General features: G+C 40.6%; 1 protein-coding gene across 22 annotated transcripts in view; it reads left to right on the top strand.

Moving 5' to 3' along the window:
• The window catches only part of LOC117419285 (ryanodine receptor 3), a 141,773-nt gene that overhangs the window by 73,088 nt on the left and 45,168 nt on the right, over nt 1-23,517 (top strand). For 13 of the 22 annotated variants that reach the window (XM_058991369.1, XM_058991373.1, XM_058991368.1 and 10 more), the window contains 17 exons: nt 77-277; nt 1,967-2,069; nt 3,005-3,139; nt 9,385-9,658; nt 13,094-13,208; nt 13,586-13,718; nt 15,498-15,601; nt 16,059-16,194; nt 16,764-16,950; nt 17,335-17,443; nt 18,427-18,547; nt 19,050-19,219; nt 20,244-20,464; nt 20,692-20,782; nt 21,120-21,260; nt 21,864-22,027; nt 22,730-22,808. In XM_058991369.1, coding sequence (XP_058847352.1) covers nt 77-277; nt 1,967-2,069; nt 3,005-3,139; nt 9,385-9,658; nt 13,094-13,208; nt 13,586-13,718; nt 15,498-15,601; nt 16,059-16,194; nt 16,764-16,950; nt 17,335-17,443; nt 18,427-18,547; nt 19,050-19,219; nt 20,244-20,464; nt 20,692-20,782; nt 21,120-21,260; nt 21,864-22,027; nt 22,730-22,808 — 2,484 coding nt within the window. Of the gene's footprint in view, nt 1-76; nt 278-1,966; nt 2,070-3,004; nt 3,140-9,384; nt 9,659-13,093; nt 13,209-13,585; nt 13,719-15,497; nt 15,602-16,058; nt 16,195-16,763; nt 16,951-17,334; nt 17,444-18,426; nt 18,548-19,049; nt 19,220-20,243; nt 20,465-20,691; nt 20,783-21,119; nt 21,261-21,845; nt 22,028-22,729; nt 22,809-23,517 lie in introns of all 22 variants that reach the window. The other 9 variants (XM_058991359.1, XM_058991364.1, XM_058991363.1 and 6 more) reach the window with 1 other exon arrangement.

Genomic DNA, 23,517 nt, shown 5'->3' with positions numbered 1-23,517 from the left:
TCTAGAATGAAAGTGAATCACATCAGAGGTCCACTCGGAGAGATAGCTGTTTGATGAAGGTTTGTTGTTCTTCCAGATGTGTGAGCTCCTTCATTATTTCTGCGACTGCGAGTTGAGACACCGGGTTGAGGCCATCGTCTCCTTCTCAGACTACTTTGTTTCAAAGCTGCAGTTCAATCAGAAGTTTCGCTACAACGAGTTGATGCTGGCCTTGAACATGTCTGCAGCCGTGACGGCCAAGAAAACTAGGGAGTTCCGCTCGTCTCCACAGGAGCAGGTGAGGAGCACAGACAGGTGCATCATTTTCAGTGCAGGCTGGAGAAAGAAATAACTGGATAACAGACACCTAGCTGCTGGATAGGTCTTATGCCATGTTTCCATCTGCACTGTGAAACCAGTCTGCAAACCAGTTGCCAGTTTAATCTGCAGTCTGTAATGGATTCTGTAACCAGACGTTATGATTCAAACTCTCCCTGCTATGTCTCGCATTATTTAATACTAGATCTTTATCCAGCAAAGCTCCACGAATGAATGAATTCACTGAAGAAACCTGGTTACATGGTGATGAAAATGTCTCTCTGATAGAGGCTTCTCTCCTGAATTATTATACATTTTTTGCAAAAGGAACGCCCTATGGAGAGGGGTTCTTCCATTCATCGTTCTAAGTACAATGTTAAACAAAATATAATTGAAAGTAAGTTAGTCAATTACCTGTGATCATTGTAATTTATTTATCGTACACTCAAATTCAACCTACCTTTTGTGACAGAATGTGTTGATTGTTTCTCTCTATGCTATCTGCTAAACAGGACAGAGTTATTATACATGAATATTTTATTGACAGTGACTCTGATCCAGTCTGTGGAATTTTTAATGCTTTTATATTTCCTAGATTATGTCCCGCATGCTAAAGATCTGTCATCTGGAGTAGTTCCCTCTGCCTTCAAAATTGCTGTGGATAAACTTGTTCAAGAAAGCAACCTGGACCCTGCAGCTTTAAAGATTGATAGACCTATCTCAAATCTGCCATTTCTAACTAAGGTTCTAGACAAAGTTATTTCTGATCTACTGTTAAGTGCAGACTCCAATTGTCTCCATCATCCTCCTGCTCACATATGTAACTGAGATGGATTTACCAGTGCCAGGAGGATGATGGGAAATGTAGTTCTGAGAGGGCCATGCGGGTACATGGGAAGCCATCTTGAGGCAAGAAATGCAATGTAAAAGTTTAAAAAAGTGGTCAAAATGTAAAAAAAACCCCACGCCTTATGTAAACAGTTATAACAACACAAGGGAACATGTAACACAATAAAATAAAAAGGTCCTTATGTACTCTTTAAATCGCACGTGTGAATGGGCTCTAATCCATGCTTTTGTGGCTTCCCAACTTGACCACTGCACGGCTCTATTTGCTGGACTCCCAGGTCAGCCGTAACTCATCAGCAGCTTATACAGAATGTAGTTGCTAGGGTTCTCAGCAAAACAAACAAAGAGACCAAATACAGTAACTCCTGCGTTGGCCTCACTGCATTGGCTCCCAGAGTCAATTTTTAAATTGTATTTTTGACTTCTAAAGTATTTACTAGTATGGCTCCAGATTTATATAAAGGAGCTTGTGTCAACCTCCTAAGGACTCTCTTGAAATCCTAAAGCCAAACATACAGTAAGGGCTGATTGGATGTGCTAAACTCACTCCAGACCTCCTGCAAAATGTCCTCAGCCAACAGCAGTATAGTGCCCAACTTGAGCATCAAATTGAATGAGCCATTATTATTTTCTGGTGCAAAACTTAGCTGTTTGCATTAACAGCATTGTACACCATTGTTCTCTCAAAGGGCTTCCGATTTAGTAGTGGGTCTACCTGCCAAGACAGCAGTGTCTTGTGCCTTTTCAGCATGGTGGTATTGTATTGAATTGCATAGCCTGGTACCGAGACGGCTTCTTAACAATTTTCTTTTTCTTGTAGATCAACATGTTGTTAAACTACAAACTCGGAGACGACTGCCCCTGTCCAGATGAAATCCGTGAGGAGATGTACGAGTTCCACGATGACCTGCTTCTGCACTGTGGTATGGAAACGCATCATGCTATAGGAATTTGCAAGCACCCTAACAAATATATACATAACAGAGTTCTAAGAAACATGCGAAACACCATTGTCTTGCATGAGCTGGAATGAAAAACAGGGAATTTGTAACCTGCTGTAGTGTCAGTGTAACTAATAGCTTGACTGTGTGCATTTGCTGACCCTACTGAATCTTAACACCTTTATGAATAAATAATTGCTGCAGTGTCGACTAGGGGCCCTACAGTTAATGTTTAAAAGTAAATGATTAATACACACACAAGGGTTGTTGGAAACATGATATTTCATAAAATGTTATTCTTTAATGTTTCTAATATGCTTGCATGTTCAGTCTTCAGAATCTTTCAGAATTCATTATATGAGAATGGCTTGTGCGTTTTTGATGTCTGCAGCTTTTGTAAAAATGTTTTAGGATAATACAGTTCAGAATGTTAACCTAAGCTGGTGGTTTGATTTTTATTCTGTAAACTAAAATCATTCATGCACACACACACATCAATACACTTTTCATTTTACAATCAATATTGTTACTAAGCTTCACGAACAACCTTCTAAACAAAAACGTATACATTAAGGGACAGTCATACTATGCATTTGCTCTTGTCTTAAGTTTGCTTCACTCTAAGTTATATAGTGTATATAGAATAAAGAACTACAGTGTTAATATAAGGGCACTGACACACACCAAGGCTTTTTCAACAGCTCATCAACCGCCTGAGATGCAGACTTCGTAGTTTAATGTTGTGGAAACCCTTTGGTAAAATGTAACAGTGCCTGTGACGTCATGTGATTGACACATTGTAGTCATGTGACTTTTTAGTTTTTGAGCTGTAGGCTGCATAACTGGTACACAGCTGGATTGTGTGATGTTCCTCTCGTCTCATGGACTGCAATGTGATTCTCCTGTCTCCCTGCTAGGCATCCCTCTGGAAGAGGAGGAGGAGGTGGAGCAGGACACCTCCATTAGGGGCCGGCTGCTCTCCCTGGTGCACAAGATCAAAGGAGCGCCCAAGAAGCAGGAGGAGCCCACTGAGGAGGAGCAGGCAGCCCCCAGTGAGTACCACACACAGCTGGATCATTCCTGACATCAGCATGCCTGCTGAGCAAGCTTCAATGAGGCTAGGTGGCACAGACAGCTGGCTAATTCACTAGCTTTTCATGCCTTTCACATCCGGTGGCCCGGGTTTGAATCCAGATGCTCAGCTTGAGTCTCATTGAACAGTTGTCCACATGATAAAATTACCATGCAATTCGGCTCAGCACTACTACTGTTTTGACACTAATGCTGTAGCAAGAGCTCACTCAGTCTAGGAAAACCAACTAACTAACGATCAGATTAACTAATACTACCACCAGAGGCAGTTATGAGGCAGAGATATGGAAATAATTACTTTGGATGTTGAAAAAACAACTAATCTTAAAGTGCAGTTTGTGTGTAAAGTGCAGTTAAACAGTGCAGAAAGATGTGTCTTCCTTCATGTATATAGATTTGGATCATGCCACTTGATTCCTGTTGCGCAGATCAAATTGAATTTAATACAGCAGTAATGCAAAGGGAATGTTAGTGGATGAACTAGTTGTGAAGTGAAAGTTAATTACAGTAAAAGGGTATGTAAAAAAGGGCTTGAGATGTGCTCAAATAAGAGCTGTGATGGGAAGATCTCATGCCACCTGCCTAGCAGCTAGCACTATACCACACTGTGTCATTTTCCCTTGCCTTCACTGTTTACTTTTTCCAGTAATAGCTTTTCCCTGAACACTGAATATACAGTGTAAAGTATGCAGGGCTGCTAATGAATAGCACAGGCATTGTCATGGATTTCTCTTCCCAGCTGCAATAAAGTGTCTTGCCAACCTCTTATTTAATATACTAAATCATCTTTTTTTCATGTGCATTGCAATTAGTGGTTGACTTGTAAGCATTATTTACTGTTGAATGTTTTCTGTAGTAATTGTATGCTCGTAAGAGGCCGTTGTTCCTGTGACCTGCCCACACTCTTCAAAGGGGGGATTGTCACATCTCCAAGAGGCTTTGCATGTGAAATAATAATTTCTGTAAATAATTACAAACTTGTCTTTATAGATTTTGGAACACAAAGCCTCCTGCTACAATATAACCTGGTTCATCGAGTGGAGGATAATTAGATCTGTCACATGTCAATACTCGTCTCTGGAGTGCCCTGTGTGGATATTGGTCAAAGTTAATTTCCTGAAATTGTGTTATTGGTTTTGGAGCACAGAGAGCCTTATTATGGAGTAGTTGTGCTGCTTGATATAAAGTGGAGTCAAGCATAATTGAATATGTCCCCCTGTCTTCTGCGTTACAGATACCTGTTTGTGATGACAGAGTGGCACAGTGTATTGTGCTGTTTTTACAGGAGTGTTCCAGGTTATACCTGGCCTTTTTATTTCTTTCTTGGGGTTTTTTTTCATCATAGTCAGGACAGGATTTGTTTAATTTCTTCCATGCTGAACCTGCACAGAATGCTTCACTGATTTACTCCTAGTAATTAAGAAATTAATTCTGGAAAAACACCTCTGCCAGGCATGCAGTCCGATATATATATTTGTCTGTTTCACCCAGATTCCCATCCATGCATCTATATTGCAAGAAGGACGCTGCTGTCTTTCATATAGATATAAATAGCACCCCTGTGGCTTCAAGAGAGCTCTCAAAATCAGAGCATAAAGATTAAATACATTGGGTACACCATAGTCACGACACATCTGAGGGCAATCTGCAAACGAATAGCACACGTACAGTGAGTAGCTTGCAGAATTGCTATGGGAGCCTCTGACATTGCTGGTGGTAGATGGAGCAATGCTCTCCTAACCTGTTCAGCATTAACTAGGGGAAGTCCTTGAAAGTGGCCGGGAACTGCAGAGCTTGCACACTGTGTCAAGTACAAAACAGCGTAACTTGAAGCTGTGCACAAACTGCTAAACTGCAATGTAATTTTTAGTTTCAAGTACATGCTGTACCAGTAAACAAAATGATATATAGAAACAAATTATCTGTACATAATACAACAATAGTTCCATACCCTAGTGACTGCTGGAGTCTGATAATAGTATTGCTTTAGCTTCTTAAGAGCTGAAAGAAAAAACATCTGGAAAATGCCATAGCAAGCTGTTTGCTGTGCAATATATTACTAACATGGAATGGTTTTAAAGAGTATTCATGTGTTAGTTTCATTGGTACCTCTGTGTATTGCAATCCTAAATTCAAAACACTACAGGATAAATTCCATAAAGAACAGCGGATTATAAGGTTATTGTAATCATTCAAAGGTTTGTGAAAACATCTCTAACAGTGCTTGGCTGTCACATTTGTGTATTTAGACTCTCCTTGATTCTGTGTTTTAAAACATGTGCCTTTTAAAACGGCACATTTAGACCTATGTAATGAATGGCTGTGCATAAAAACTCTTTTGTAAGCTACCAATTACTTTAATAGGAACAGACTTGCCATAAAAAATCATCCACTTAACACTTCACTTAGTAGCAAACTGTTCAAATTATAAAAGAAGCTGAACCCTTTGGTCAAGATGAAATCACCTGCCAGTTTTTAATATTTTTTTGATGCCAACATGTTTGTTTGATGTACAAGCTCAGCTGCATGTGTGTTCTGTTAACAGAGCTCTCCATTAGCAATTTATGTGATCGATAAATAAATTAGCATTCAAGTGTGTCGCCGTAATAAAACGAGACATTCAAGGCAGCCTATTTAAAGGACTGCAATGAAAGGAACTGGCAATAAAGCTGAAACAATGCACTTTACAGAGGAATTAAGCTTTCTGGTAATAAAGTAAAGATTTGGTCACCCCTTGAATGCCGGTATTCAGCAATATGTTGTTGGATCAATATATGACTGTTTAAGTGCAGCATACAGCAAGCTGGGGCCTCTCACAGCAGAATGTAGTATTGTGGATCACACATTCACAATCTGGGCTCCTCTGGACAATGTCTTCTGTCCATGTTAACTCTTTTCAGTAGGTAACTTTGTAAAAAGACACCCCTACTGCAACTAATTCAATAGTGTCAGTGCCTTATATGGAAATAGTACATAACACATTATGTAGGGGCCGGTTCTCTGCTCTGTGTTGTTGAATGCCGTTATTTTTCCGAGACTACACCAGCTTACGGTGTTGGGAGATTTAAGATTCTGCCTACAAATACGAATTACAAATTGTATTAAATACACCATTGCAATCATTATACAAACTACATTTTTTTTAAAGCAAACCTTGCAGTGAGATTCCATTTCATTTAAATCTGGAGATTTTAAATAAGCAATAACGGTTTACTCTACAGAGCTTATTAAAGAGAGCTGCTTCTGTACACTCCCTTCTCCTCCGGCAGAGAGAATTACACCTTAGCAGTTTGATACTGTATTGCTCTCTTTATTGCTTCAGTCATAATGAGGCACAGGGGATGGAACACCAACAGGTCTGTAAATCGAGCCAGCTCTGTATTCCAAAGAAGATTTCCTTTTATAATTAATTTTAAATGCCTTCAATGTGTTAGTGGCCTAGAGCATTAAACATTAAGCTGTCAGAATTGGGAGTAATAATCAGGTGTGAAGCCCTGTGAATCCTGCCCTTCTTTCATGCTGCCTTAGTCAGCATCTGTGTCTGCTGCTGGCCTGATTTAGGGCTGCAGGTGAGGCTCAAATTACAATACCCAACATATTTTATAAGAAAAAATAGCCTTGTTTATGGCTTTCAAGCGTCAGGTACCAGCAGTTAATGTTTCAGAAGTATATACAGAGAGCTGAAGGGCTGTCTTGCCTAGTTGGTGAGGGCTCCTTCCCTCAGACCCATTGCATGAAAATGATTTCAGGAAGTCAGATACGTATATAGAAACATGTATTCTTCACCAATGTAATCAAACACAGTTATCCTGGAATAACTGTAATAATCACCTGAATATGAAAAACCTCTCCACTGTCAACAATAAGGGTTTAACTATATGAAGATTTCTCAATCACTACATTACTAAAACTTGCAAGCTTGTTCTTGATTTGAATTCTTTCTCTTTTTAATGGAGAATTATCCACTCAAAAGGGAGGGATTTAGCATGGGAACTAAAATGGGACGCTTTTATTCCTACCTTTCTGTAGGGTGGATTTTTTCAACAATACCAGTGGAAAGTACCTGATCTGAATAGAAATATATAACTGCACCTTTGAAGAACTGGAATATTTTATTCAGTCTGCCAAAAACTTCCACCCTTATGCTCGGAACATCCCAGAGGACAGTGTACCATTCCTGGATATTAATTCGGGCAGCATTAGGGCAGCAGTGTGGAGTAGTGGTTAGGGCTCTAGACTCTTGACCGGAGGGTCATGGGTTCAATCCCAGGTGGGGGACATTGCTGCTGTACCCTTGAGCAAGGTACTTTACCTAGATTGCTCCAGTAAAAAACCAACTGTATAAATGGGTAATTGTATGTAAAAATAATGTAATTGTATGTAAAAATAATGTGATATCTTGTAACAATTGTAAGTCACCCTGGATAAGGGTGTCTGCTAAGAAATAAATAATAATAATAATAATAATAATAATAATAATAATAATAATTCCATGATCTTTGCTTTACACAAGGCTACACAAGTGCTTCACCTCTTGTAACACTGCACACCGCTGCTGGGTTAGGTTCCTCCTTGCCCATACTGAGTGCTCAGTTGGACATGTGCCACTTTCAGTATCATTGGGGCATGACAAGCTTTTTAAAGTTGCTAAGCACATTCGTCTTCATTTCTTTCTTCTGGAGAATGTGATACCCAAAGGAGACTGGTTTTGCAGTTACAGTACTTTTAATTTCATTTCCCATCTCTTCCAGTATATTTGTATTTCATTGAACAGAGTATTCAGTAGGCACTGAGTGTCAACGTTGATGTATTACGTGGGTAAGTTCAATGCTCTAGTGGCTAGATGCTCAATTAAAACCTACAATGGGATGCCAGAACAGTTACTTAGGAGTAACGCATAACAATTGCATCTAAATAGATGAATTCCAACAGTTTTTAATGTGCATACAGCTCTTGTGTGGTGTATCACCCCCCTCCTCACTATCACACACACAGCAACACTGTTCAAACCTCTTATTCAGATACTGTATGAAGGAGAGAGTGCAAGAACCAAGAGCAATACCGTAAGAAAATGGAATTTTGTAATTCTGTGGTACTGTTTTTTTAAATATACAAATATGTCAGTGGCAGGGCTACAATGTACTGTACCCAGTGAATGGTAGAAAACTCATTAGAAACTACATGGTTGTGTACCGAGCAGTGCTGGGAGATACACTGCTGTTACAGATTCTGACCCTGTTGATGAGATGAGATGAGGCAAAACCTCTACAACCACCAATTCAAACAAGCCTGCTTGTTTTGCACAGTGGTTAAGATGCTTGTGTTACAGTTAATAGAATCTCACCTCCTGGCGCCACATGTTTGGGGTTCTACTACCTGTAACTCAGGAAAGAAGCATTTATCTTCACCTGAGTCAAAGTGAAATCAAAGGATTGGTTTCTACAAATACACCTTAGTGATATCCATTTGTAGAAGAGTATTTTAGTATGAAATTATTATTGTCATACCTCTGGCAGTCTAGCACAGCCTCCAGGTGTCTTTAGCCTTTTAAATCTATAAAAAAGGACACGATTCAAAAAAATGCTGAATGTGTCTTCAGCCTGTGCTCGGGGATATTTATATTGTGGTTAATTTGACCCTGCCTGGGTGATTGTACTGTTGGTAGGAGTCTAGTGAGTAAATTCATGGTGTCTGGCTCTGTGTACCTTACACATAAATAAATCTACCCTGGACTGCAGAGCAACATTTCAGTTAAGTTTCTTTAGGTTAATACATTTTTTTTACATTTTTCTTTTCAAATATCCTTATTTATTTATGTTGTCATATGTGCACATATATTACCCTAAACAGAAAACATATAAGCTACCGTATAAGCTACCTTTATCTACGTATAAGGGTTGATTTATCACAGTATTAACACATATTCTTTTTTTGTGTCTTGATTTATTATACTGAATGTTTCCTATCAATAATGGTCTTGCCAACAATAATTTTGTTACAGACTGTCATTGAAAGCTAAAAAGTATTTAAAACAATAAAGGACATGAGTGAGAGAGAATAATGATTGGAGAGGTTTTGTGTTAAATTGATAATATCTTCATTGATAACTAAACATTTTTAACTTACTACTACCTGCTTACCAAACCTCAGTCAAAACAAAGCTCTTTTAAAGTCTGACCTAATCCATGTTTTTTTTTGTTTGCAGCCACTCTGAAGGAGCTGATCTCTCAGACCATGGTGAGTTGGGCCCAGGAGTCTCACATCCAGGATCCCGAGCTGGTGCGTGTGATGTTCAGTCTGCTGCGCCGGCAGTACGACAGCATCGGGGAGCTGCTGCGTGCCATGAGGAAGGGCTACACCATCAGCGCGGCCTCCGTGCAGGACACCATCAACCTGCTGGCCTCCCTGGGGCAGATCCGCTCCCTGCTCAGCGTGCGCATGGGCAAAGAGGAGGAGAAGCTCATGATCAATGGATTGGGGTAGGAGAGGAGTCCTGGGCTGTGTGCAAGGCAGGAGGAGCTTGATCCAAGCTTTATAAAAGTGATCAGGACTACCAGCATTGGTTACAATGTAGGATGGTGCATCTCAATTGATCCTATCCATGGTTTATATATCCCCTTCGGTCACACATTTTTATTACATTCTTAAAATTTTTAAAAGTTTGTCTGAACTCTATAGAGTTAGAGAAGGAGCCATAACTTTGAAAAAAAACAAACATATATGCATTATAAAATAAATGTATAGATCGGAAACTTAACATGGTACAGTTGTGCACAGTGACTGATGGGGCTATATAAATACGGCGAATATTTCATAGGGTGCTGTAAGATACAAGCTGATATTCACTCTATGAGAGGTAAGAGAGGCTACTAAGCTTTATTGAGTGCATGAAAATCAGCTTGTGTCTTGCACTGCATATATTTATTATTAAATACAATTAAATAAGATTCATAAAAAACGTATAGCTGATTTTACGCTGATACGAGCCGTCTCATAAAAAGACATTTCAGATGGCTTCATCACTTCAATATCAGGGACTATTCTATGCATTTTATATCAATACGCAATATCCATCTGTAAAATACCTACTGTATAACTACCTTATTGAACTGCCTGCGTTACTGAAGTGGTCAGTGCCAGCAATCAGACCCAAGCTAAACCTAGTTAACTGGTCTTGGTACTCTCTGGTCCAGCAGCATGTCAGTTGACACGACAGTATGTTACTGGTTGGATAACTGTAGTAAGTATAATCATTTCCAGATAGACTGCAAAAAGATTGCGGACACATTATTTTTCAGAACACATCAAAGGTACTGCAGTCATACAAAATGGAACTAAATTCTAGGATTGCAGAATCCATCAGGAGCAGATTGTTTACCCTGTGCACCCTGTGTTGGCTTTCCAGTTTGTTTACATGCATAAAGATAGTTTCAGCTGTCTCTTTGTCTCCTGTTAAGTTCCTGCTAACACCATAAAAGCATCAGGGTGTTCTGAATTGCTCAGGGAATTCAGTATTTCAGTCTCTGAAGGAAATGAAGATGTCTCCTACACTGTTAATTTTCCTGTTGTAGCATCTTGTTCACACTGCGGGGATACAGTATCAGCTGGCAGTCTGTCTCTCACTCTGATTAGCTCATCCCAGCTTGCCTCATTTTGGACCCTATCCCACACTTTGTGCATGTGACTTCCCTGTCCTGTGGCTTCGGGTTGCAATGCCTGCACTGTGAAGTCTTCGTGGAGTATCTTCTACTTCTTCTCCTTAGTAGGGTTTGAAATGTTTTCACTTTCAGTTGGCATTCGCAACATGATCACTCAACCCCCTTCTGTTGTGCCGAAGATAATTTGGCTCTTCATTTACATTGTTCCGGATATGCATACAACACTATAAATAAAAAGATTACACTGCAACTTATAATTTTCCATGCTGCAGGCACATGTTGCTAATGCAGTTGACATGAATTTGACCTACAGCAGAAGAAGCAACTGCCAAGTGCTAATAAGGGATAAGAGCCTTGGTTAGTACTGCTTTAAAGGGGTCGGTGACTGGTTAGCACTACTGTAAAGAGGACAGTGATACTGTATAGTGCTAATAATATAATAACCAGTGGTTAGCACTTTGATACTCATTGAACACAGGTGTGCATCATTCATCTTAATAGACCCTCCCCAGACCTGTTCTGATTTCAGATAAACAACAGCGACTTCTGCTTCTATAAATATCTCTTCTTCCTGACATTTGTAATTTCATCTTCAAAAATCCCCTGTCTTACTCCCACCTTTAGATCTGGAGAGCAACTACAGTATGCTCAAGAGCATTTCACAGCCAGCAAAGATGTGTGTTACATTACCACATTGCCTGTAGCATCAGTGACATAGACACAGCGAGGGCAGTGCAGGGATGGAAATAAGACTCCCATTGCACAGCACTTTGATCCTCTGAGGATTATTCCATTTACTGGGAGCAGTAGGTAACAATCTCAGCTATATCTAATTAACAACACAGTTAAGCATGTGATGGCTCAAACTGCTATACATTAACAGCTGGCTTTACAGACCCTGATTAGCTCTGAACTTGGACTACCGTACCTTTGGTTACATTAGGGCTAAACAAGGTCTGAGAGAGGTTTCCATCCTTGGACTTCACCATAAATGACTGACACTGGTCCCCAAAAACATTCAGTTTGTTTAATAAAATAACATTTATAACTCCTAAAGCATAAGAGATAGAAAGATGAATTGGACACTAAGGACTGAACCCAAGGCAGCAGTCAGACACATCTTAAGTGGTGTTTAGGGTGTAGCTCTAACAGGTAGTGTTGTGTGAGGTTAGATATGTTTAAAAGCTCTATAATCTCAAGCCTGTCTCTTTTTCATAGTAGTTAAGAAGCTTGTTTGCGATGTGCAGGGTTGCCAGTTTGCTCCCAGCTGCCTTCCCATTTCATCTCTTATTGTATAAGAGAGGGCGTCTCGTGCAGTTTGTGCCACTAAAACTGAAATGATTTGTTGTAAGAAGAGACAAAAAATGTATTACATTATTATAAATCACAAAAACAAACACTCAGGTACTGCTATTAAACATAGTGTTGTTTTTCTTATGAATTCTGCCTATATGAAAAAGTCAGGACTGCCCAGTCCCTGACCACATTCCGGCGCCTCCTTAAGACTCACCTCTTCAAAGAGCACCTGTAGAACTCCTCTGTTTGTATCCTGGGACACTATCACCCTTCATGTAAATGTGCTTTATTTTGCTCTTATCAGCCCCTATTTTACTGCATTTAATCCTGTACTTCAGAATACTGTAATCTGCCAAGTTTTTAACCTGTAGTACTTTGTATTTACTCACATCCTGATGTAACTATCACTATTTAATCATATCCTGATGTAACTATCACTATTACCTGCTGTATTATTGAATTGTGGTTTGTCAAACTTGTACTTTACTTGAACAAAAGTTATTGTATTTCTTGCTCTTATTGTATTACTTGTATTGTAACGCTTGAAATGTTTTTGCTTACGATTGTAAGTCGCCCTGGATAAGGGCGTCTGCTAAGAAATAAATAATAATAATAATATATTGCATGCACAGGATGATGTCTGTACACAGGGTAAGGTGTATGAATGATTTTTACAATGCCCACTAGACAAAGTGAACCAACCCTCACGTTAACATTCAGCTGAGCTTTGCCCGAACGTACAGTATCGATGAGAAGGCTTGTTTATTACAGTAACCCAACTATTAGATTATTGTAGAAAATGTCATTTGAAACTTTAAAACAGAATAGTTCTCTGTTATGCCACAAGGGTTGGACCATGTGCGGGTATCAGTTTGTTTCAGTGTTGCCCCCGGGGCTGAGGCTAACTTTGTGGGTCCTGGATACTCTTAACATGCTTGTTTTCTTTGTGTTGCTTTGCAGGGACATCATGAACAACAAGGTGTTCTACCAGCACCCCAATCTGATGAGAGTGCTGGGCATGCACGAGACTGTGATGGAGGTCATGGTGAATGTGCTCGGAGGGGACAAATCCCAGGTAGATCCTTCAGCTCATATCCACACTCGCACACAGACACGCACACTCCGGGACTAAATACTACAGTTTTGTCTTAGCCATATGTTGTTGTTTTTTTCTTTTTTTTTTTTTTTTAACTACAATTAGCTGGATAATCCTAATTTAACAATATGTGCTCAATAAGTCTCTTGTTTGAAAAATTGTATTGTTAAGATGTACAATAATAATAATTAAAAAGTTAAAAAAAGAAAACTGTGATCGGTACGAAGTCTCCACATGTTTTGCTTGTTTAGCTAAACTGTATTAAGGTTACAGAATAAAACAATTCTGACTGTCCCTGTTCTTAGCGTTTGTTTTCACTGATCTCTGTGAATCGCTCGTTTCCTCTCTCATTGCAGCAGATTAGGTTTCCCAAGATGGTGGCGAGCTGCTGCCGATTTTTGTGCTACTTTTGCCGCATCAGCAGTCAGAACCAGAAGTCCATGTTTGATCATCTCAGCTACCTATTGGAGAACAGCAGTGTTGGACTGGGTGTGTGTTGGAGCACACTGATACCTGTGCAACATTATTTCAGAAAGAAAACAAGCATTTTCATTTAAAACCTGACTGGTACAAGGTTAAAGAAAGTTCTGTTTGCTTACCTTGCCTTCCAGGAAGTCTGTTGCTGCTTTACTTCCTAGGTCATTTCACTGCAGCAGCATCTTTAGGGTTAAAGAAATCTTACCGGCTGCACAGCATGTCAGTCATCGGGGGAAGTAGATAGTTGGTTACTGACAGAAAAGAAGGCCCTTTTCAGTTGAAATCATTTTAATTCCTGTGAAACAAGAACCAGATATGGGGGTGAGAGGGTGATCCTTAATATGACTTAATTCAAAACAGAAAGTTCATCTGCACAAGGGGAGCAGAGCTGTGAGGATGGTACTAAAGATAATGAGAAAGAGAGAAATGGATTTCAGAGCCCTGCAACAAGACCTCCAAGCTGGTTTGAGTGTCTGGGTGGACGTGCTTCATATCTGCAGTTTAATCACTTACTGTATAGTAAGCACTTAGCGCTGACAAATGAGGTGAATTAGGGAGACATGCTTGACAGGAGTTTGGCAGGATGCTGGCACACACTGATAGATAGCAGATGCTGCTGATAATGCAGAGATGGAAAGGAGACTCCCGTTACAGAGCAGTTTGTACCAGTCCAGCTTTTACTACAGATCTGTATTACCTATACTAAAGGAGTTCTAACTAGGACATGGTTTTTATTTCTATAGTAAATCACACCATGTACAGACAGGGTTTCTTCACTAAGAAATCATGGAACTTGTTGATTGTTCAGTTCTTTTTAATGAGAAATCTAATTTAAGTCTCACATATTCTTCATGTATCATTTTTAATTAAAAATATATGTAGAACGACCATACGTCTTTCTGGTTCATTTCCCAAGCAAGTCAAGACGCTGGAGATTCTAGACATCCAGCTTCCCTTTGATACCTCCTCTCTACCACAGGGAGGGCTGTGTTTCAGCTGCTAACAAACTAATTGAAGTTATCATATTAAGCCACTGAGCAACTGAAGTCTGACCAACTAACATATTTGAATGATGTTTCAATGGAGGGTAGAGTACATTCTTAGAGATGTATTACACCATTGTGTGTGCTTCTAAATGACAGAGGATTTCAAATATGTTTTCCTTTGCCATGCTAGCACTTGGTTAGAATGACTTAAACTGCGCTGCAATGGGAGGCTTATGTCCATACTGTAGCGTGCTTGACACCTGCATATTGCTGAATAAATGCACATTTAATGTAGATGTAGATTCTGCTCTCTGCTGTTCAGATTTCAGTACTGCAGAAACTACTGTGGAATTTAATGCCATGATTAATTGAAAGGGGTTAGACTGATTTATAAAGGATCCGGTTAGATTAGTTTGATGTAGTGACTTGGCTTGGCATTATCTACACCAGAGCTCCACACTATGGCTCTCTTGATTTAGAGGTGAAAGCTGGACATAAGCTAGTTTTAGTGCAAAAAGAAATGTTGCGTAACATTTGTCATTTTTTGGTTTTGTTTCTTATGTCCCTTTTAAAAATCTCTAGTCATCAGTATGGCTCTTTCAATCAAAAAGGTTTCACATCTCTGATCTATAACATTTAGGGTTTTTCAACTACAGTAATCTTCCCTCGCTATACCTGTATGTTAACCCGACTTAGACACCTTTTGATTTGGCTGAATACAGTGTCTACAATAGGTGTACTCCAGGTATGTAGTCAGCTCTGTGTGTATTTCCTGTTTCCTGACGGCTGCTTCCTGTGCTCGCAGCGTCTCCGGCAATGAGAGGCTCCACCCCCCTGGATGTTGCCGCCGCCTCTGTGATGGACAACAACGGGCTGGCTCTGGCCTTGGAGGAGCCTGACCTGGACAAGGTAGCGCTTCCAATGCTGTTCACTGTGTGAAAAACATCTAGTGGATATATATTAAGAGTCAGGTGATTTACTCAGAAGAATATGATTAGAATTCACAGCAGAAGATATTTGTTATTGAAGAACCCAGAGCCCAAATAACCACAAAAAAAACAACCAAATAATTGTGGTGTGACAGTGTGAGCATTGGAGTTGTGGGTAGGAGCACACTTCTGATAAAACCCTTTAGACAACAGCTGAGTGCTCTAGGCCTTTATTTCCTGATAGCACACCGCCCAAGGTTATTCACCTCTATTGTGGGCACGCAGCAAGCAATGTTGATGGCATTATTGTGAAACCTGATCTCCCCTCTGTTTCACACTTTGGAACTCATTTTCTTGTTTGTCTTGAGAGCTAATCTTGTGAGCACCTGCACGCTTATGTGAAATGAGTTTTAATCTTCGTGTGTCTGTGTTGGCAGGTTGTAACGTACTTGGCAGGCTGTGGGCTCCAGAGCTGCCCCATGCTATTGGCTAAAGGGTACCCTGACATCGGGTGGAATCCAATCGAAGGGGAGCGGTACCTGTCTTTCCTGCGCTTCGCTGTCTTTGTCAACGGTGGGTTCCGCTCAAAGCTGGATGTAAACTCTTCTTATCCTGGCTCCCCTAGTGCCTGTACTCTGTAATGCTATATCCAGGAAACATCTCTATTAATAGCAGGGTTGGGGTAAATTCTTGTTTTTTCAATTCCAATTACTTTTTCCAATCAATTCCCAATTGATACGCTCAGAGTGCTGGTATTTCCAGGATAGACGGGGTTAAAGGAGTGAAATGTAATTCCATTATTTATAGAACTGCCAGAACTGTGTACTGTTTTGTAACATTTTTGTTCGTGTTTTATATTTTAAAACTGCCTGGTTTTTAAAAAAAAAAAAATAATGTTCTAAAATGTTGTTTATATGTGAAATATGCACTTCCAGCCATCTGAAACCGCCCATTACTTCCCATCTAATTCAAACAGGAAGTTATGTACTAGTATACACTTTAAACACACAAAAACATGATTCTGTGGCTGCTGCTTTGAAATGGAAGCATTCAATAAGTCGATTACCAGTTTCTGAGGTGACTGTCCCATTTCTTGTCGGCTGGTCGGTGCTAGCCCTATTCTGTTGTTCATGTCCGTGCAGGGGAGAGTGTTGAAGAGAACTCCAGCGTGGTGGTGAAGCTTCTGATCCGTCACCCCGAGTGCTTCGGCCCGGCTCTGCGTGGGGAGGGGGGGAAGGGCCTGCTGGGGGCCATGAAGGAGGCCATCGACATCTCTGAAAACCCCGCCCTCGACGTGCCCAGTGGTCCCCCGGGACTCCAGAGAGACGCGTAAGTCTCATATCCCTAATCACGACCCACATCCCTCATGCCAATGGACAGCAATGCCACACCCAACATTACTGAGAAATATACAGTATTTACTACAAATGACATATCATCACTAGAAATGTGTTTTAATTAGTGTATTTCTCATAGCAAAATTATAAGGTGCATTTAATAGGGATGGAAATAGGACTTGTTTGAGCAGTGCTGTGAGCTAAATGACACCAGCCACCTGAGCTTTCTACCACTCCTGTACACTGGGGCTAATTAGGCTCATAGGAAACTGCCAATTCTGCTGCTGTGAAATGGGAGTTTTCTTCCAGTGTATTCTGTTTGAAGCTTGTGTTTCAATGGGTTGTGTTTGAACATGTCTGTCTCTGGCTTGAGCAGGACTGGGGAGGAGGAGGAAGAGGAGGAGATTGTTCACATGGGCAATGCCATCATGTCTTTCTACTCCGCTCTCATTGACCTGCTGGGTCGCTGCGCACCTGAGATGCATGTGAGTTCCACCGGCTTCAACAAATCAATTTCTTACCTCGTATTATATACCTATATAGCTAGACGACCACTCTCTAAATGTGATGAAACCTGGGTATGACTTTCATTATCGCCAGTTATTTGAATTATCAGAATGTGGGGATAATTAAATATCTCAGTGCAGGTGCATGTCACCTTGAGGTGTCAACGTCAAACAGGTGGGTGCCTTAAACAGTCAGCGTACATCTGAAGAAGTATGTGTCCTGGTATCGCTGCCCCCTGAGTAGCAGTGTTTATAGGATCTAATAATCTAACAAACTTGTTATGAATTGTTCCAATTGCAGCTTGACAGAAAATCTTTCTCGGTTTCAAGGAGACTCATCAAGTACTGGCACTCATGGCTCCTATTGTAAATGTTTGTAAATGATCTCATTTCAGCCACTTCTGTTCTGCTCCCTGCTTAAGTCAAGGAGAAAGTCACCACAAGTGAAGTGGCAGTGTTCACAAGAAACACATTACCTCTGCTGTATCCAAATCAAAGCAAAATTCTTTTCAGCATATTCACGACTTTTGTTTTGATATTTTCATGCACACATCGAAGGCAAATCAATTACAGATTTTTTTTTTTTAGAATCTAAACATCGCAGCGTATCCAGTTCGTGCTTCCTCCTGCAGCAATGCTGGTGCTCTGATTGAAATGAGTGGTGCATTGTGGGAACAGAAAAGCAGCATTGTTGCAGGAGGAAGTGCGGTCGCTTCCGAGTAAATTTTCAGCAATGTATATCCCTGTTGACTTATGACCCATGAAACATGATTAAAGATTTCAAAAGTGTCTGCAAAAATTAAAAAAATATAACACTGCGAAATGGACAACACGGAGCACAGCAAAGGAAATGTTTCATGTAAACTTTGTAGTGTGTTCTGTAGCACTTCAAGTAATGTAGGGTCTTCACAATAGTATTCAGTACAGTGACAGTGTGTGTGTTTGTGCTTCTTGTCCCACAGCTGATCAACACAGGGAAGGGGGAAGCTCTCCGGATCAGATCCATTCTGAGATCCCTGGTACCAACTGAGGACCTGGTGGGCATTATCAGCATACCACTTAAAATGCCAATTGTGAATAAAGGTACTGATAGATACATACGGTATACACATGGGTTTTCAGGAGTATTGGCAATCAGTTTGCAGGGGATGTTTTTGTAACAGGACAGAGGACGGGCACAAACCGGCATCCGTGCACAGCGTGAGTAAGCATCTTAACCTCTATGCAAAACACTGTGACTCGTCTGCATTTGCTGTTATTGAGCTTTTAAACTCAACAGGAGTCCAAATCCATAACAGCAGTGCATCACACAACACTACCTGTTAAATTAATGAGAAAGAAATTGGTCACTGAAACACGATCAGAAAAACAATAATCATAACCAAAACTCAGAGGTGGTTGTGGAGTTTTTATATGCAGTTAGATTGGAAAGATTGTTTGGTTCTTAATAGCAGTAACACCGTCTGCCCCGGCATTCCTTGCCGGGTATCATAACTTAGCACCTTGTGTTCTTTCTTTTCAGCATGGGTCTTCTTTCCCTGCTTTGTCGTGTTGTTTCATTGATTCGGTTCCTCTTTCCTCTCAGACGGCTCCGTCACTGAGCCCGACATGTCCGGTACTTTCTGTCCTGATCACAAGGCCCCGATGGTGCTGTTCCTGGAGCGTGTCTATGGGGTCGAGGACCAGAGCTTCCTGCTCCATCTGCTGGAGGTGGGCTTCCTGCCAGACCTCAGGGCCTCAGCCTCCCTCGACACGGTGAGTGAAGGAGGAGCTGCAATTGAAGACTTCTGGTTGAAACGTTTGTGTAAGGAAAGAGTTGATGAAAATATTACAAGTACAAAACTATGCTTTGAGATACAGCTGTGCTGCTGTTATGTGGGCAGTGTATTCTGCTCTCAGGGAAATAATGTTTTATTGCCTGGGAAAAGGTCATTCAGATGAACAGAACTGACCTTGATAGTAAGAGTTGTCTGTTCAAAATGTTGCTGATACACAGAGATAAGCCAGCAAGTAAGCTTTGCATGCAAAGGGGTGTAGAGAGTATAAAAAAGCAGCACTCAGGGGTGCATTCAAGAAGCATACCCGAGTCCTATCCTGACGACTGACCATCCCATGCCTGGTGCTTCTTCCATAAGATTAGGTCACTGATCACTACTTAATTTCTGTTTATAGCTAGGTGCTACATTATAATGTCTAAATGATAATGTTTAAGCAATAACTTTTATTTGAATCTATAAAAAAAAAACTTAAACCCTTGTTGTATGTGCTCCTTCACACACAAATACATCAATAATTTAGTTTCCTTACATTTGTCGTTGAATGTATTTCTTTTTTAATATTTCTAAATGTCCTTAAAAGCTGATTAAATAGTAGCACATGACTACACAAAGTCGCTGCTTCAGTATTTTTCTGCTCGTTAATCGTGTTGCATGTTAACCATACATTTTGCTGCATTTGAACAGTATGTGCTGCTACCTAAGATTGTCTTTTCAAACCCAAAATGGGATATTACGAAAGAGCCAACATTTGCAATTTGGCCTTCGTTATTCTCGTTTAAAATGCATTGTTGTGACTGAGGACTTCTAAAACTGCTAAACCTTCAGAGTGATACCTGTCTTAGGAGCCATCCTGACAAAATGTGTTTTTCCCAGTTAAAATGAAGAACATGTTCTTATTATGCTTAGGTTTTGAACAATGGTTTTGACCTGGGCTTAGAGCAGTGTGCAAAGCCTGTTTGCAGTATAGGCCTGTTCACAGTTTCATGTTTCTGCCCCCACAGGAGGCCCTGAGCACCACTGAGATGGCTCTGGCTATGAACAGGTATATCTGCTCGGCCGTGCTGCACCTGCTCACTCGCTGCGCTCCCCAGTTCGCCGGCACAGAGCACCACGCCTCCCTGATAGACTCCACCTTGCACACCATCTACAGGCTGTCCAAGGGCCGCTCGCTCACCAAAGCACAGAGGGACGCCATTGAGGAATGCTTGCTGGGTATTTGTAGGTAAGCTTTTGAAACCTCAACTCCCTGAGAGTTACTGGGGCTCCAGAGCAGAGATCCGGAGATTAATTAGAGTTTGAATATGAGGCTGTGAGACAGCAAGGTCTGGTCTGTTAGGAAGAGCCCTACCATGTTTAGTTCATGGCAGTTGTGGATGGTGCTCCAGCCTGTTGGTCCCTCTTTGTTTTTTGAAGGTATCTCTGATTCTTCTGCTTTCTTTCTGGTTGTAGCTACCTGCGGCCCTCGATGCTACAGCAGCTTCTGCGTCGCCTGGTGTTTGACGTGCCTTTGCTGACCGAGTATTGCAAGATGCCCCTGAAGGTTCGTACACAGTGTCCTCTGTTAAGTGGTGGAAGAGATTCACCCATTATATGTAACACATTACTGTAATCGGATTACATTTTTCATAACTAAAGTAACTACTGTTATGGTTCTTTTTCATAAAAGAATATCTCTGTAAAATGTAAACTGTGCCTGTGAAGTAACTGTTTCTAATTGTAACAGTAACTAGTTATATACATATATTTATTATATTTGAATAGCCTCCGGTCCAATTGCAACCACACACTCTAACACGACCACTCTTCTGAACCGGGCTGAGCCCTTAGTAGATACAGCTTGTACTGTTGTGTAACAGAGCACTCTTGTTCCTCTGCAGCTGCTAACCAATCACTACGAGCGGAGCTGGAAGTACTACTGCCTCCCCACGGGCTGGGGGAGCTATGGCATGGCCTCTGAGGAGGAGGTGCTCCTCACCAAGAAGCTCTTCTGGGGAATCTTTGACTCGCTCTCTCAAAAGGTACAGTGTCACAATACATCCTGATAATAACTGCTGGTTTGTGTTACTAATACAGACGGCATGTTTCTTTTTAAAGCACAACACTAAGTTTTAAATGTAACATTTTGTTAGGAACGTTTCAAAAGGCATGCTATTGGTATTTGAGTTGTAAATATTGGCATGCATTTCTATTGCTGAATATGGGTATTATTAACACGCTGTTCAATTCAATTAAGTTGAATAGTCTTGAAAGTTGACGGTGGCATGTATTTGCATGAAATTATTAATTAATAATAACAAATTGAGTCTTAAAGAGCAACAAGTACACCAATAACACCTTGATGGCATTTTAACTGTGCTTTTTTAGCATGTAAGACTATGCATAGTCAGTCCAGCGTTGTGTCAGAAGACTATGAGAGCTTCGCCTCTCTGCTTACTATAGTGGTAAGGAAGCATGATTACACAGGTATTGAAACCCCATTGGGCTTCTTGCTCTTTAGTACGCTGTATGCTTCCTGCTTCTGTTAATACTCACGGGGCTATGCTGCTGTGTTCTTGCCTGCCACTAATCCTCTGTGTGTTTCTCTGTTGGACTCCTCCGATCAGTCCCTATTATTTCTGCAGAAGTACGACCCTGAGCTCTTCAAAATGGCCATGCCCTGCCTCAGTGCAATCTCCGGGGCTCTGCCTCCCGATTACGTGGATGCCAGCATTACCAGCATGCTGGAGAAACAGGCATCAGTGGATGGACAGGGAAATTTTGATCCCAAACCTATTAGTACTTCCAAGTAAGTCGCAGGTGGAGGTAAAACCAGGAAGGTGTAACGAGGGGAAAAAACGTTCTTCTCAGTTTGACAGGAATGCGCCCATGGATATATCAAAAAAATTCCCCAGTACATTTTTCATCTTCTATTTAAGTAAGCTTAGTAAATCAGTTAAATTACATTTGTGGGTGATTTTTCAGATCAGTTACAGTACATGTCTTGTGTTCTGTTTGTTTTGCCACATGTAGCACACTGTGGAAGACCTTGTTTATTAAATAAACTTGAGATTGAATATTGATTACAAAACGTGATTTGAAAAGTTTAAAACTCCTCTGAGTCCTTAAATCATCTTGCTATCGTCGGCAGTTCGACTTCAAATGTGTTGTTCTTTCAAGTTCTCCTGGCTAATGGCTTCAGTTGCTTATTGTTTATTAGAAAATTGGCTTTATATTTCCTGGCATCTCATTGGCTAGTACCCTTGGCAGGGGGGTACATTAACTTTCAATAGATGACCACGATATAAAAAGTACCAGCATAAGTGCCTGGAGAGGTTTCCCTGAGCCACCCATTTTCTAAGCGCAATAAGCCTGTAGGGTGGGCGTCTGTGGCGTCTGGCCTCATCACGCCCTTGGGCGGTTCGGTATTGCCCAATACCGCCCACCCTGTTGGGTGTCATTGCTTACTTTAATTATAATAGCACTTATAATTATTGTGATTTTTTTTCAGCATTTCCCTTCCAGAAAAGATGGAATACATTGCCAACAAATATGCTGAGCACTCTCATGACAAGTGGGCATCTGAAAAGGTAACAAGTTAAAAAAAAGCTTTATAAAAAAGATGTCTATGACAGTTGTAGCTCTTTAAAAAGCACATACTGCAAACTATCCTTCTTTCTAAGATGGCTTATTTTAAAAAGAAAATGCTTCTGTGTTGCTTGTGAATTAACCCACTTTGCCACCTAGCCCACAAGTTGCAGTGTTTTAAAGTGTTACAGAACACCCTGCAAAGTTTACAAAAATCACATTACATTACCTTTGCTGTGTCCCGTGTTGTCGCAGTGTTATATTTTTAAACATAGTGCAGACATTTTAAAAATTCTTTAACACACATCCTGGTTCATAAATCAACTGTGCTATACATTTCTCAAAATTTACTCTGGAGCATTCGCCAGGAGAAAAAAAAATGTCTAAGATCGCAGTGTATCCAGATCACACTCCCTCCTGCAACAGTGTTTGTATTCTGTTTGCATAATACGGCACTCATTTCAGTCAGAACACCAGCATTGTTGCAGGAGGGAGCATGAACTGGATACACCGCGATGTTTGGAAGAAAAAATCTTTCTCCTGGCGAAAGTGTAAAAGTTGAAAGAAGTTATTCCCTCATTGATTTACCTCTGATGTGTTAATTAAAAAAAAAAACTTAAAACAATCAGGAATATGTTATATAAAACAAAATTGCTGTTTCTTGTAAGCACTGCAGGGGGTTCTGTAACACTTTAATGGTGCTGTAGTTCT

The sequence above is a fragment of the Acipenser ruthenus genome, chromosome 18, assembly GCF_902713425.1.
Source record: "Acipenser ruthenus chromosome 18, fAciRut3.2 maternal haplotype, whole genome shotgun sequence".
In the NCBI taxonomy this organism is placed as follows: domain Eukaryota; kingdom Metazoa; phylum Chordata; class Actinopteri; order Acipenseriformes; family Acipenseridae; genus Acipenser; species Acipenser ruthenus.
The sequence above is the reverse complement of the archived record's forward strand: the minus strand, read 5'-3'. Positions and strand labels throughout refer to the sequence as shown.